This window comes from Conger conger, chromosome 19 (genome assembly GCF_963514075.1).
Source record: "Conger conger chromosome 19, fConCon1.1, whole genome shotgun sequence".
In the NCBI taxonomy this organism is placed as follows: domain Eukaryota; kingdom Metazoa; phylum Chordata; class Actinopteri; order Anguilliformes; family Congridae; genus Conger; species Conger conger.
The window spans coordinates 23,205,509-23,220,508 of NC_083778.1; the positions used below are offsets into that span (position 1 = coordinate 23,205,509).

The 15,000-nt window shown below is 49.2% G+C and overlaps 2 protein-coding genes and 1 long non-coding RNA gene across 5 annotated transcripts in view; 1 reads left to right on the forward strand and 2 right to left on the reverse strand.

Moving 5' to 3' along the window:
- LOC133119079 (transmembrane protein 178B) overlaps window positions 1-6,017 on the forward strand; it is a 27,722-nt gene extending 21,705 nt beyond the window's left edge. The window contains exons 4-5 of the mRNA XM_061229482.1: window positions 3,577-3,714; window positions 4,842-6,017. Of these exons, the coding sequence (XP_061085466.1) occupies window positions 3,577-3,714; window positions 4,842-5,092 (389 nt within the window). The 3' untranslated portion in view covers window positions 5,093-6,017. The remainder of the gene's footprint in view (window positions 1-3,576; window positions 3,715-4,841) is intronic.
- On the reverse strand, window positions 2,415-4,039 carry LOC133119080 (uncharacterized). The gene is made up of 3 exons (XR_009706485.1): window positions 3,973-4,039; window positions 3,530-3,729; window positions 2,415-2,671 (listed from the first exon to the last, which is right to left on the reverse strand). It is a non-coding gene; the product is annotated as an uncharacterized LOC133119080 (long non-coding RNA).
- A 4,377-nt stretch (window positions 6,018-10,394) lies between the features above and the next one.
- The window catches only part of LOC133118951 (CCR4-NOT transcription complex subunit 4-like), a 19,951-nt gene continuing 15,345 nt past the window's right edge, over window positions 10,395-15,000 (reverse strand). For 2 of the 3 annotated variants that reach the window (XM_061229266.1, XM_061229267.1), the window contains exons 10-13: window positions 14,796-15,000; window positions 13,124-13,534; window positions 12,273-12,512; window positions 10,395-11,566 (exon numbers count right to left, since the gene is read on the reverse strand). The exon at window positions 14,796-15,000 is cut by the window's right edge and continues 12 nt beyond it. In XM_061229266.1, the coding sequence (XP_061085250.1) occupies window positions 11,343-11,566; window positions 12,273-12,512; window positions 13,124-13,534; window positions 14,796-15,000 (1,080 nt within the window). In that variant the 3' untranslated portion in view covers window positions 10,395-11,342. The remainder of the gene's footprint in view (window positions 11,567-12,272; window positions 12,513-13,123; window positions 13,535-14,795) is intronic. The other variant, XM_061229268.1, reaches the window with a different exon arrangement.

Genomic DNA, 15,000 nt, shown 5'->3' on the forward strand with positions numbered 1-15,000 from the left:
CTCAGGTGAACTCCAGCCCAGCGACAGACCTGCACACTCAGCACTGTCCTTCACATGGCCGTAGCTGTTAAAGAAACTCACAGACTCACAGTAACTCACGGCAACACAGAGTTAACTTCAATGTCAGTCTAACTGCGTGTTGCTTCATGAAGGTTGTCCTGTAGTACGCCTCCAGTGCCCCAGTAAGCACACTACAGTAACCCAGCTTCCTGACACACCCTGAATGGGCACGGTGCTGCTTTACCCATCTTGAGCCAGAATGGAGCCAGTAACCCAGCTTCCGTAAGCCTGACACACCCTGAATGGGCACGGTGCTGCTGTGTCCATCTTGAGCCAGAATGGAGCCAGTAACCCAGCTTCCGTAAGCCTGACACACCCTGAATGGGCACGGTGCTGCTGTGTCCATCTTGAGCCAGAATGGAGCCAGTAACCCAGCTTCCGTAAGCCTGACACACCCTGAGTGGGCACGGTGCTGCTTTATCCATCTTGAGCCGGAATGGAGCTCAGTGTGCCCTGCCTCTCTTCCAGTTTCCGCAGTGTCTGCCACAGGGCCTGTCCTCATCAGAGCGACTGTCGTTAAGCAGGCTCTACACAAACTGATGCTTTAATGATGTAGCGCAGGGTGTCAGTGTAGCCTGTCAGCTCTTTCTGCAATCAGCTCCATGTTACCGGCTCCTCATAAAACCAGTCACCCCACACTTTTCATTTAAAATCTCTCATCAGAGCGCTGCAGCAGAGTGGGGAATATGGAAAACCCTGCGTAAATGTTTCAGAAAGAGCAGAGACTGAGAAAAGCAACTTTACGCCTTAACTGCGCTGACAAGCTCCAGTACGGCAGTGACCTGTGGAACATGACATTCAGTTAAAAATGGCAAAACTGAGCACAAATCCCAGGGTATTTTCTGCCATAAACTTAAATTGAGCGTGCCTGAACATAAACGATGCGAGGATCTTTGGAATCATCCTTCAGCATTCAGAAGAAAATGTAAAGGTTATTATATCAATTTTCCAGTTACTCCGGTGAGACAGAACAGAACTGTCTTTATTTAGCATAAAACAGAAAGTCAGCAGGTCACTTCCTCATTCACACAGACAACATGAACACCGATCCACACTCTCACCAGACCTGGGTCAAATACGGAAACGCTTTGCATTCAAATACTGTTATACACTTTACTGAGCTCGTCTGGAGCATTGGAGCCTATGAAATGCTCTTGTAAAAGAGCAAACCCTGCCTTCTGGTCTTTTTGGTTGGCTCAACTTCACCAAGCACAGAAAAGTATTTGACCCATGTCTGCCTCTGACACAGGTGCCCAGTTCAATAAATATTACACATATCTGTGATAATAATATTCCAAGATCTTCATTCCCAACATGGTGTTCATTGACAGGGCGTTAGAGGCGACTGCATGAAACCACAGGAGTACGTGGAGCCGGAATGTCCCCCGGCAGGGCTGTAAAACCTGCCTTCCTTTGTTACATATTTGTGTATCGACTCATTTTGAATCCAACACAATCAAGTTAAGATTATGCTGAAAGCAAAAGTAGACTGTATTATATAACCAAAACAAAATAAATAAAATCACCAAATGCATGAAATTCAAGTTTAGATCAATGTTGCAAAATATTGATTGATTGTCAGACAGTGATGAAAATGAACTGGATAAAACCCGTGAGCTGAGCACATGACTGACACAACATGCCACAAGTCTGTGCAGAAGGAGGCACTGGGCTGGAAGACATTTTGACAGCCCTTTAGAATAAGCACCAGAGAGTGACACAAATGCTGGTGTCGCTCTGGTTATTTTCTGCACAAACGTCAGTCAGCCACCGTGTGTTTGTGCAACCCTGCGGACATCACTGTGCCCTGGGTGAGACCGGGGGTCAAAGGAAAGACACCCCTGACAGGCAGCCCCAATGGATCGCTGTCAAAAATGCACAGATGAGTTTTCCACGGGAGATACACAGCACACACTGCATACACTGCATATAGAGCATTGGGAATGAACATTGGTTTAGAACACAAATTGTGTTTGCTACAGTTCCCACTTGCTTTGTTGTCATAACCACCGTACCTCATACGCACACACACACACACACACACACACACAGCTTTTCACGGTGATTCATTAAATGGTGCAGTTGAAGTATAAAACTTTTAATCACATTAGTTAGAAATTCCTGCATAGACAGTTTTATTGCCAATTTCTTTTCATCTTAAGCACAATGACATTGCAGTCGCAAGCTGTAATTGCCAATTAAGTTGATATGCGAAATGTGTTTTATTTCTGAATAAAACTTAACATCTGTTATCACCTGTTCTCTTCCGTAGAGAATTTAAAGTTTCTCGAAAGCTTCCACGTGATAAAACAGGGAAGTCATTGGCAATTTGTGCAATAATTGTACCTGACCTCTCAAAAATCACATTAGAAACATTCTACGACAGTTCCCATCGCCCCGTGCTGTCGGAATGGCACAGTCCCATTCAGAAAAAGGACCCCACAGCTGTCCAGTCTCTGAGTTCAGAAGCGTGCTGGCAGGAGATGAATGTTCACCGTGTCATCACCTACGACCGGAAGAGCTGTGTGATTGGTTCCCTGAGCGGGAGCCTGGACTTCTGTTGTGTGTGAAACCTGCAGCACACCGTCCTATCCATCACCCTCTCACTCTTCTACCGTGAGAATATGGAAACAGTAAGCAGACTCTGAACAATTATTATTACTACATCACTCCATTACAATTATTCAGAAGATGCTTTTTATCCAAGGTGACGTACAATAAGTGCATACCGAAGGTTATTAGAACAACTACAGAACACAGGTCAGATAAGGTAGAGCTGAAAAAATAATCCGTTTGTAAGTTGTTGTAACAGAAGCATTGTTCCTTCTGAAAAAGCAGCACTGCATTGAATATCGCGGCACGTCAAACCAGAACCCCACGTCTGTTCCAGTAAAAACGTCTGTTCCAGGGCCCTCCATCACTATGATCGAAGTCTGGCCCAATAATTCACACTAAACGGCTCAACTTCTCACTCCCCTGACGCCTGAAGGCCAGCAGAGGACTTTAGTGCTTTCTAAACAGCACCTGACAGCAGACCCCTCTCCGCTGAGAGCACACAAGCCTCTCTGTTCACTGCAAACATCAGTCCATCTCGGTGTGTCAGAAACGGCACATACATTCCAGTTACATGGCAGTTTTACTTTGCATGTATGCATGTCAAATTAACAGGCAGTTTTGTGTCTGTATAAATAATCATTCATATTTTAAATAATAAAATACTCAACTTTCCCTCATGCAGGCCTACATTGTGTTCAACTGTTAAGCTTTGTTTATGTATGTGTACATTATTAATTCATGTTAATAACTACATTTGTTTATGGTTTACCAAATAATATCGTTTGTAGCAACAATACAAGCTAATGTTATGCTTAATTAATGCATTTATACATCAATTAATTAATGTACACAACTAGTGAACGCCAATTCATGCAGCCACCTTGTTGTAAAGTGTGACCCGTCGGATTCTAACCTCCGTCGGAGCTTTAGGATGATGTAAATTCACTCGCTTTCCCGCAGACCTCCGGCGGATGACGGCGGGGTTCATGGGCATGGCCGTGGCCATAATCCTGTTCGGCTGGCTAATCGGGGTGCTCGGCTGCTGCTGGGACCGGGGACTCATGCAGTACGTAGCCGGCCTGCTCTTCCTCATGGGAGGTGAGTGCTGCGACACTTTTGTCCACGGGCAAAATCAAAATATTTATTAAAAAGGTGAACTACATAAGCTGAGTTAGCTACCTTATCGACTAGAGATATTAGCTTATTAGCTAACTAGGCTAGCCTAATTGAACTTCAACTCATGCTGTTGTTTCAGTGTTTTAATATCGTTATTGTAGCTATATGTAACAATAACAGGATAGATTTCGATGAGCTGAAATCTCCCGAAGTTACCCAATGTTATTAAATTAAAATTACCTAAAATCCTCGTCAACGCTCACCGTCTTAGCTGCCTGGCTAAACTGCCGTTTGTAACAAGCACGGCGCGAGAGGGCAGTTTAAATGTACCGTGCAGGTGAGTGGTTTATTTTTTAACAAAAAAAACACCACGATGACAACATCAACAATAATAATAATAATAATGTATGAGCATTCACGTCTTCACATTTTCAAACATTTCACTGGAGCATCAGAAAAAGACACGGTCATCGCACAATGTTGGCTACCCCGGTGAGTGAATATGGATTTATCTGCTGGCAGAGCTGGAAGACACAGGCACAGAACTATTTTTTGGTAACTGCATAATATTTCTGAAATATGTTCTACCAAAAAGCACAACATTTCAACAGCAGACACAAAAGTGACAGCGTGTCACCCTGAAATGAAATTCAGCGTGATAGTGCTTGGAGGGTATATGCAATTAAGATGTGCAGTGAATTAATGTGAAGCACTGTGTATGCATAATGAATAGGCCATTAAAAAGCCAATTAAGATGCCAAGTAATAAAGTAAACGGTACTGGAAGTGCTGGGGGTCAGTCGCCAAACCCAGTCTGAAGCAGCAGACTTTTGCACACCGCATGTCAAATGATTCAGAAATTATGGCAGGCATTGCTTTTCATTTTCAAAACTTGAAAGCTGTTCTTCCAAAATGCCGTATGTAGCAGGGTGTGTGATAAATAGCAACAGAGTTTTTCAGTGATGCACCAGTAACATGTTTAAGGCCTCTGTTCTCCCACCAGATTTCCTTTGGTAAGAAATAGGCGTCACCCATAAGCAGTCAGCAGAGCTGACGTAAGGCGTTTAGCCACCGCGGCCCACAGGTGATCTGGGATTCTGTGTTCCGCAGGTACGTTCTGCATCATCTCCCTGTGCACGTGCGTGGCGGGGATAAACTTCGAGCTGTCGCGCCAGCCGCGCTACCTGTACGGGCTGCCCGACGACATCGGCCACGGCTACGGCTGGTCCATGTTCTGCGCCTGGGGCGGCCTGGGGCTCACGCTGATCGCCGGCTTCTTCTGCACGCTGGCCCCCTCCGTCCAGCCCCTGCCGCGCTCCGCCTGCCCCAAAACACGGCCTGAGAACGGCACGGTCTGCTAAGAGCGCCCGCTACAGGCGCCCGGCCCGGTGCGTTAGACCAGCGCGGGCGTCACACGGAGACGAAGAACACAAATACACTACAGACGCAAACATCTACCGACACTTTTCAGTCTTTATAAATATTTCCCGACTACAGACAATGCGAATATTTCTGTGTGTTTAAGAGAAAAAAAAAAAAGCAGCAAGCCTTTTAATTTTATTTCGTTCCTTCAGCAGGAATTTGATTTAAGTGTGATGTGCAAACTGACGAAAGAAATGTGAGCTCAGTGTTTAAATTCACCTGTCCAGGTAGCTCTGAGTCAGCGGACTTTGGGCAGCTTGACTGGGTGGGGGAAACGTCCTGCAGACGTCCCACCACGAGGCCCCGCCCCCCACTCATCTGACACATGAAGGATGATGATGATTGACAGGCCAAAGCTGGAGCACATTGCTGAGGTCCAGCGCTGAAAGTGGGCGGAGACTAAGGGGACAGGGCACAGGGATTGGCTGTGAAAGGTGCAGAATGTTTGCAGACTGCTGTTGCCATGGTAGCATACTGCAGGGCCCACACAGGTCAGTTTGGGGCCCTGGTGGACTCCAGTAAAGGACTGCTTGGTGATGGGACATCCAGCAACGGGATCTGATGAGACAGCTGTCGTAGCTAACTGCATATGCCCAGGGTATCTTCACCATTGTACAGATCTGTACAGAATACTACGACCACCAATCAAAACATCAAACTTCCATTTTGAGTGCTTTCAGTGGACATCCCATTCCTCTGCTCCCGTGTAGAAGCAGTGACTGATTTCTGTATTTATATTTATCATTTAGTTTTGTTGTTTTTTTAAACGAAAAAAAAATCACTGTCATGGAGGTGACTGTGCACACGTGTGAGTGTGTGTGAGTGTGTGCGTGTGCGTGTGTGTGAGTGTGTGTGTGTGCGTGTGCGTGTGTGTGTAGTGCATAGTGCATGAGCCATTTTTCACTCTGCCATTTTCATAGACGTGCGTTTGTACATGTATGTGTGTGTGGGTCTTTTACATTCTGTATAAGGGGGAAAAATACGTATGATAATAAAATAAGTTACCCAGGGGAGGAGGTGGTAATGATGCAGAATCCTGGCTGTGCAAACTGCCTCATCTCACAGCGTTCTGCTCAGCTGTTCTTCTGAGACGCGGTTCCACCACCTCGAGTGGAACTTCTGAAGCACTGCATCTCTCTGTACCCCAGCCTCTCTGTACCCCAGGATAAATGCGTTTTCTGATGTTTCCTGGTGTCAGACACTGGATGACATATTTCTGCTGTCAGGTTGGCAGCTCCAGTGGTGAGGCTGCAGGTGTACAGCATCCAGCCCCAGAAAAGCCTCTGGTTTCCAGGCTCGCCCCCACCCTTTGAACTCTGGGGAAAAACTCCAGAACTCTGAACCAGGGTAACTCAGTGCATATTTCCCATGTTCCTGCAGACTGACATCGTCTTCAGACCGCAACAAGAACTTAATATGAACATAATTATCATTATGATTACATGAAATCCCAACCATCAATAAGGTTTCACTTTTCACTTCAAACGCACAACCTATTATCCAAGAATCAAATACAATATCACATTTGTTTTATAGATGATTGTAATAAGATGAATATTGAAAAAATAATCACGCTGTCTTCCTTGTAATAATCTCCTTGGAAACAGCACACTGCAATGTGTTACCTCGCTTTCGAACACAATGTTTTAACCCCTGCCTTCTCTGCATTTTAAGAACCAGTGTGGGTTTTTCTTTTCGCCCAGAACCACAGCACCTGATTTTACCCATCAGGGTCTGGATTGAAGACCATGATTCATTCGTTAACTAGTTCAGCCAGGTGACATTAGAGCTGGGTTCAAACAGAAACCTGCCTCCACACAGGCCCTTTTCTGATTGGACATCCCGTACAGGATGGTACCTGTCTAAATGCTCTGATTGGTGACTAACGCTTTCGGCTCCAGGTGAGATCCTCTTACTCAGTCTTCACCTGAGACACAGGTGTGGAGTGTTCATGTCATGTTCATTCTCCCGCTCCGGCCTGAAGGAAACCCCACCTTCCTCTGGCCCAGGCTCCACACACACACCCTGAACCCGAACCCGAAAACGAACCAATCAACTGAGCAGACTGTGAGAAGTTTGGGCTCATTTTTTAAATGTGCACTTCACAGCCTGGGTATTAGAGATGGGGTGGGGAGATTGGAAGTGGCCGCAGGATGTGGAAGGAAAACCAAATTACAATCACAACCCCATCACAGCATTTTGGAGGATAAAGCAGAAAAAGAATTCTCATCAGTCGCTGATGTTGCAGGAAGACACAGCACATCCACATTGTTTCAGTCTATGAGGAACATACACTCACATTCTCACACATCACATACACACACACTAACAGTCTAACTGAAGCCATCTTCGCAGGGAAGGCCATGATCTGAAGACATGGCCGGTCTGTGTAACACTGGGACATACGCAGGATCTATTTCTGACGGTGTAAAATATTGAAGGAGGCAAACAGAAACAGATTCATTCATTTCAATGAATATTTAAAAACGGGATCTGTCAACTTCTACATCAGTAATGTGTCTGTTAAGTAAGCAAAATGAAAATAAAAAAGTTAATAAAAATAAATCCTGGACATGTTCAACTGTGGAATGTAAAACCATCCAAAATAAAGTCATTGGTGTGTTTCTGTGTGCTGATGCTCCCTCCTCCCGCATGAACGTCTTACACACCTCAACAAAAACAACTGCGGTGCCCATGTGAGGAACATCTTACACTCACCTAAACAAGAAAAACTCACAGCAGAGGTAGTCAGAGCTTTGTGCCACGTCATTTACATTTTATGGTAATCTGAAGTGTAAAAAATAAAAAAGGTTGACAGTGCTAGTTTCTGTGATTTCCAGTAAAGCCCACAGGACTTCATTACTGCTAGTGTGTTCTCATGACACTGGACACACTGCACAAACCAGCCACAGTGCGAAATTAAACCCATTAAAAATATTTTATCAGGTGGGCTATTACTGGCTAATCTGGTCCTGGAGAATAAATCAGTGTTTAATAATACATGCTCAAACGGTGATGTGGAAACAGCACAGAACAGGATCCGGGCCCAGTGTTCATCTGAACCTGCCACAGCACTGACCAACACCACAATCAGACACAACACACCCCACTGTGGATCCCAGGCCAAACTCCCACACAACACACCCCACTGTGGATCCCAGGCCAAACTCCCACACAACACACCCCACTGTGGATCCCACGCCAAACTCCCACACAACACACCCCACTGTGGATCCCACGCCAAACTCCCACACAACACACCCCACAGTGGATCCCAGGCCAAACTCCCACACAACACACCCCACTGTGGATCCCAGGCCAAACTCCCACACAACACACCCCACTGTGGATCCCAGGCCAAACTCCCACACAACACACCCCACTGTGGATCCCAGGCCAAACTCCCACACAACACACCCCACTGTGGATCCCAGGCCAAACTCACACACAACACACCCCACTGTGGATCCCAGGCCAAACTCCCACACAACACACCCCACTGTGGATCCGGGGCCAAACTCACACACAACACACCCCACTGTGGATCCCAGGCCAAACTCCCACACAACACACCCCACTGTGGATCCCAGGCCAAACTCCCACACAACACACCCCACTGTGGATCCCAGGCCAAACTCCCACACAACACACCCCACTGTGGATCCAGGGCCAAACTCACACACAACACACCCCACTGTGGATCCCAGGCCAAACTCACACACAACACACCCCACTGTGGATCCCAGGCCAAACTCCCACACAACACACCCCACTGTGGATCCCAGGCCAAACTCACACACAACACACCCCACTGTGGATCCCAAGCCAAACTCACACACAACACACCCCACTGTGGATCCCAGGCCAAACTCCCACACAACACACCCCACTGTGGATCCCAGGCCAAACTCCCACACAACACACCCCACTGTGGATCCCAGGCCAAACTCACACAAAAGCAGAGCCAGGTGAGGGTGGCCAGGAAACCGTGTTTGGGCGCGTGTGAGTGTGCGTGTGTGTGCGTGGACAGAGGGCTGTGTGTGTGTGTGTGTGTGTGTGTGTGTGCGTGGACAGAGGGCTGTGTGTGTGTGTGAGTGTGTGTGCGTGGACAGAGGGCTGTGTGTGTGTGTGAGTGTGCGTGTGTGTGCGTGGACAGAGGGCTGTGTGTGTGTGTGTGTGTGTGTGTGTGTGTGCGTGGACAGAGGGCTGTGTGTGTGTGTGTGTGCGTACCACAGAAGGCAGTCATTTTGCTCACACCCGGCTGGTCTTTTCAGACTGCAGCTGGGAGACCAGGGTCTCCACCTGCACACAGAGAGCGTGCACACACACACACACACACACACACACACACACACACACACACACACACACACACACACATACACAGAGCCCTCTGTGGACCAACCACGTATCTCACAGACACAGACACAGACACAGACACAGACACACGCACACACGCACACACAGCCCTCTGTGCACTTGGGGTGTGTACGGTGAAATTGTAGGTGAAATTGTAAGCTCAGTCTAAAATAGATGCAAGTTCATCACCAGGTGTATTATTGTGGTTCTAAACTATTCTAAACTAGTAATCGACAAGCTTCAGTAGTTCGAGCAAGCAATCTGGCCATTTCAGGGGGTTTAAAATGCAAACACCACAGGGAATTGAATGCTACAGTATTAGAGTTATCAAATAAATGATTATTGGTTGACTAAAGGCTTATTGTAACATTATGTTGTTTCTTCAAGTTCACAGAAGATGCGTAGCTATTCAAGGACACGCATATTCAAACTAGCGGTACTTCGTGCTTTCCACTCTAATCTATCTACAAATAAACAAAGCAATAAATTATCATTCAGCTATTTATCCATCAGATATTGAAAGTGAAAATTCCTTGGTTTCAACGAAAAATGGACACGTTATCTCACCGCCACGATTGTCCTGCGCCATATGAAATGCAAGTTTACTGTTACATAAAAATATATCCAATTGTAGAGACCTGTATTGGTACGAAAGTGAAATCATTGGAGCAGTCCCTTACGGTTAAATAGACCCGGTTATATTATATTAGGCAAATATTGCGTGACCACAGACCACAGTTTTGCGTGCACAACCCTGTCTGTATTTGTACAGATATCAAATCATATTGAAAGTTCAATAGTGTTGCAGACTAACAGAGAGAGAGGGAGAGAGGAAGAGAGGGAGTGTGAGAGAGAAAGGGAGAGAGAAGGAAAGAGCCTGACTCTGGTCTCAAGTTTTCGTTTATTTATTTTAGTTTTTCCAGACCTGCAGAGGGAGAGGTACAATTCCTTTAGCTTTTCATTTTTAAACTTTGTTTTTAGCATCATGGGTAACTGCGCTGGTTCACCAGCGCAGAACTTCACCTTCAACACTGTGGAGTACTAGACAACATGAGAGCTGTCCCAGGAGGAGAAGGGGGTAATTTAGGAGGGTTTGGGGGGGTAATTCAGGAGGGTTGGGGGGGTAATTCAGGAGGGTTGGGGGGGTAATTCAGGAGGGTTGGGGGGGTAATTCAGGAGGGTTTGGGGGGTAATTCAGGGGGGGGGGGGGGGTGATGGCAGTGAATCCGAGGCTGTCTGCTGTGCAGCTCCATCATATAGTTGTGCGATTCTGACACGCGCGCTCACACAGACACACTCCCACGCAAACGTGCTAATGCTAACGCCTTCCTCTCAAATGCTAACATGCTAACACTATCGGCGTGTTCCCAGCCTCATCAGAGATCCCACAGGTAGCAGTCCTGTGTTTCTCCGTGAGTACTGCGCTGATATTCGCTCCACGTTTCCCACCCCCGGCCTTCACAGCGTTTAAATACCCCACAGGCCTGTCTGTGGCCTTCACAGAGTTTAAATACCCCACAGGCCTGTCTGTGGCCTTCACAGCGTTTAAATACCCCACAGGCCTGTCTGTGGCCTTCACAGCATTTAAATACCCCACAGGCCTGTTCCCATCCAAACACCCTCACAGCCTAATCCAGCCAATCCCACACACTTCCACGGAAAGGCACCCAGGACAGCAGCATTCCCACCGGACCAACGGGTGCAGATGGAGAACCGAGGGGGGGGGGGAGAGAAAAATCAGAAATGAGAAGAAAGAGAATATATGTGTCGTTATTACTGTGTTAATAGACTGTAGGTGTGATCTGATTGGTGTGTGTGTCTGCGCTGCCCCTAGTGGTGGCCTAGGGCAGCGCTCTGCAGCAGGTCTGTGGGGGGGGGGCCGGGGGCTCTGAAGGTCTGGAACCCCGGGGGGGGCGAGTGGAAGGGCGCGGGGGCGGGGTACGGGCTCCAGCCTCTGTGGGGGGGGTCCAGCTCTGTGAGTGTCTGCAGAGACTGCAGCCAATGAGGGGCTGGCTCCTCCTGCAGCTCCACTCCCCCCGAGGATGCTGGGATACCTGTGGAGGAGAGAGAGAGACAGGGGTGGGTCTAAGGTTCCTCTCACTCTCTCACTCTCTCTCTCTCTCACTGTCACTCTCTCACACTCACTCTCTCACTCTCTCACTCTCTCACTCTCTCACTCTCTCACTCTCTCACTCACTCACTCACTCACTCTCTCACTCTCTCACTCTCTCACTCTCTCACTCTCTCACTCTCTCACTCACTCACACAGACACACACACACACAGACAGACAGACACACACACACACACAGACACACACAGAGACACACACACAGACACACACACAGACACACACACAGACACACACACACAGACACACACACAGAGACACACAGAGACACACACACAGACACACACACAGACACACACACACAGACACACACACACACACACACACACACACACAGACAGACACACACACAGACACACACACACAGACACACACACACAGACACACACACACACACACACACACACACACAGACACACACACAGACACACACACAGACACACACACACAGACACACACACACACACACAGACACACACAGACACACACACAGACACACACAGACACACACACAGACACACACACAGACACACACACACACACACACACACACACACACACACACACACAGACACTCACACAGACACACACACACACACACACACACACACACACACACACACAGGTTACCTGTGATGATGGCGGGGTCCATCCAGCTGTGTGTGCCGTCCCAGCTGAGGCTGTGGCCCCCCCCCAGGACCCCCCCGGGGCCCGGCCCCCCTGTGTGGTTCACGCTGGATGACGAGGAGGAGGAGGAGGAGGATGAAGAGTTGGGTAGCCCGCCGAAGTTGATGTTGATGTTGGGTAAGAGCGCTCTGAGACCATCTTGCCATTCTTTCACATTTATACTCTCTGCTGAAGAGCTACTTTCTACAGAGAGAGAGAGAGAGAGAGAGAGAGAGAGAGAGAGAGAGAGAGAGAGAGAGAGAGAGAGAATATAATTTTATTACCGGTCTCTTACCATTGGAAAGATACTTTTATACTTGCTTTTAAGGCAGTGCAACGCTCAGTAAAAGAGAGCAATGCACTCTGGGATATCTGGCCCCGTCTGAAGTGTGGCTTCCTGCAGCTAGTGAGTTTTGGCTGACCAATGAGGACGGCTCAACAGAAGCACAATAACAGCACTGTGCTGCCACTCGGTGGTGAGATGCTGAATTGCAGCTTCTTTCACCAAAGGGAAAACCAATGCAAGCAGCAGTCTATAGGTAAATATTTGACCTGAATATTAATTCAATGTATTCAGAATATTATTCAGTCAAATTCAGGGTATTTGTCCACATTTTGCACCTTGCAGCTGAAACACAGCTGACGGTCTGGTGATGCTCCCCAGGTTAAACTGATCTCAGATCAGTGTTATCATCACATCCTGCCAGAAAAGCTCTGAATCCAGTTTAAACAAATGAAAGGTGTAAAATGGGTCAGAACAATGGTAAAAGGGGGTTTATACAACAGGGTCAGTTGAGATGACGGGGTGGCCTCACCTGTGCTGGGGCCCAGGTCCAGTCCGTGGCTGTGTGCGGCGTTAGCGTTAGCATGGTGGAGGTGCAGGCTGTTGGGGCCGGGTAGGCCCACCCAGGGCAGCCGGGGCCGCTGGCCCGGGAAGCTGTAGGAGCTGAAGACGGCGCGGTGCTGGGGCAGCCGGGGGGCGGCGTGGGGAGGGCCGTGGGGCGGGCCGTGGGGCGGGGCCAGGCTCTTCCGCGGGCTGTGCATGCCCGCGGGCAGGAGAGTTAGTGGGCTGGGGTCCTGCACAGAAAGCTCCTTCTCGATCAGGTCCGCCAGCGCCTTGCGCGTGATGTCGAACGGGTCGAACCCCAGATCATCCTCCTGCTGCTTAGACGAGCCAAACCCAAACGCCGCCTGCCAGTCTGTGGACGAGGAGACCGGCATGGTGTCTGTGAAGGAGAGAGACCCTGAGACACTGCACAGAGACCCTGAGACTGCACAGAGACTGCACAGAGACTCTGAGACACTGCACAGACACTGCACAGAGACCCTGAGACTGCACAGAGACCCTGAGACACTGCACAGAGACCCTGAGACACTGCACAGAGACCCTGAGACTGCACAGAGACCCTGAGACACTGCACAGAGACCTGAGACTGCACAGAGACCCTGAGACACTGCACAGAGACCTGAGACTGCACAGAGACCTGAGACTGCACAGAGACCCTGAGACACTGCACAGAGACCCTGAGACACTGCACAGAGACCCTGAGACACTGCACAGAGACCCTGAGACACTGCACAGAGACCTGAGACTGCACAGAGACCCTGAGACTGCACAGAGACCCTGAGACTGCACAGAGACCCTGAGACTGCACAGAGACCCTGAGACACTGCACAGAGACCCTGAGACACTGCACAGAGACCCTGAGACTGCACAGAGACCCTGAGACACTGCACAGAGACCCTGAGACACTGCACAGAGACTCTGAGACTGCACAGAGACCCTGAGACACTGCACAGAGACCCTGAGACTGCACAGAGACTCTGAGACACTGCACAGAGACCCTGAGACACTGCACAGAGACCCTGAGACTGCACAGAGACCCTGAGACACTGCACAGAGACCCTGAGACTGCACAGAGATCTGAGACACTGCACAGAGACCCTGAGACTGCACAGAGACTCTGAGACACTGCACAGAGACCCTGAGACTGCACAGAGACCCTGAGACACTGCACAGAGACTCTGAGACACTGCACAGAGACCCTGAGACACTGCACAGAGACCCTGAGACACTGCACAGAGACCCTGAGACACTGCACAGAGACTCTGAGACACTGCACAGAGACCCTGAGACTGCACAGAGACTGCACAGAGACCCTGAGACTGCACAGACACTGCACAGAGACCCTGAGACACTGCACAGAGACCCTGAGACACTGCACATTGACCCTGAGACACTGCACAGAGACCCTGAGACACTGCACAGACACTGCACAGAGACCCTGAGACACTGCACAGAGACTCTGAGACTACACAGACACTGCACAGAGACCCTGAGACACTGCACAGAGACCCTGAGACACTGCACAGAGACCCTGAGACACTGCACAGAGACCCTGAGACACTGCACAGAGACCCTGAGACTGCACAGGGGCTGGCAGTCTGCCCAGCTCCCTACCCATAACCCCCCACAGGCAGACGCACCTGAGGTGAAGAGGCTGTGTGGCTCGGGCGCCGTGGGCCAATGGGAGCTGTGCGGGGCGGGGCTGTGGAAGGGGGCGTGGCCGCAGGGGTTGGGATGGCGGAAGTTGCTGTTATCGGAGAAGAGCGACTGAGACTCCGCCCCCTCGAACGGAGACCTCGCCGTGAGGTCTGACACCACCAGCCCAGGAGGGGGCGACGGCGAGTC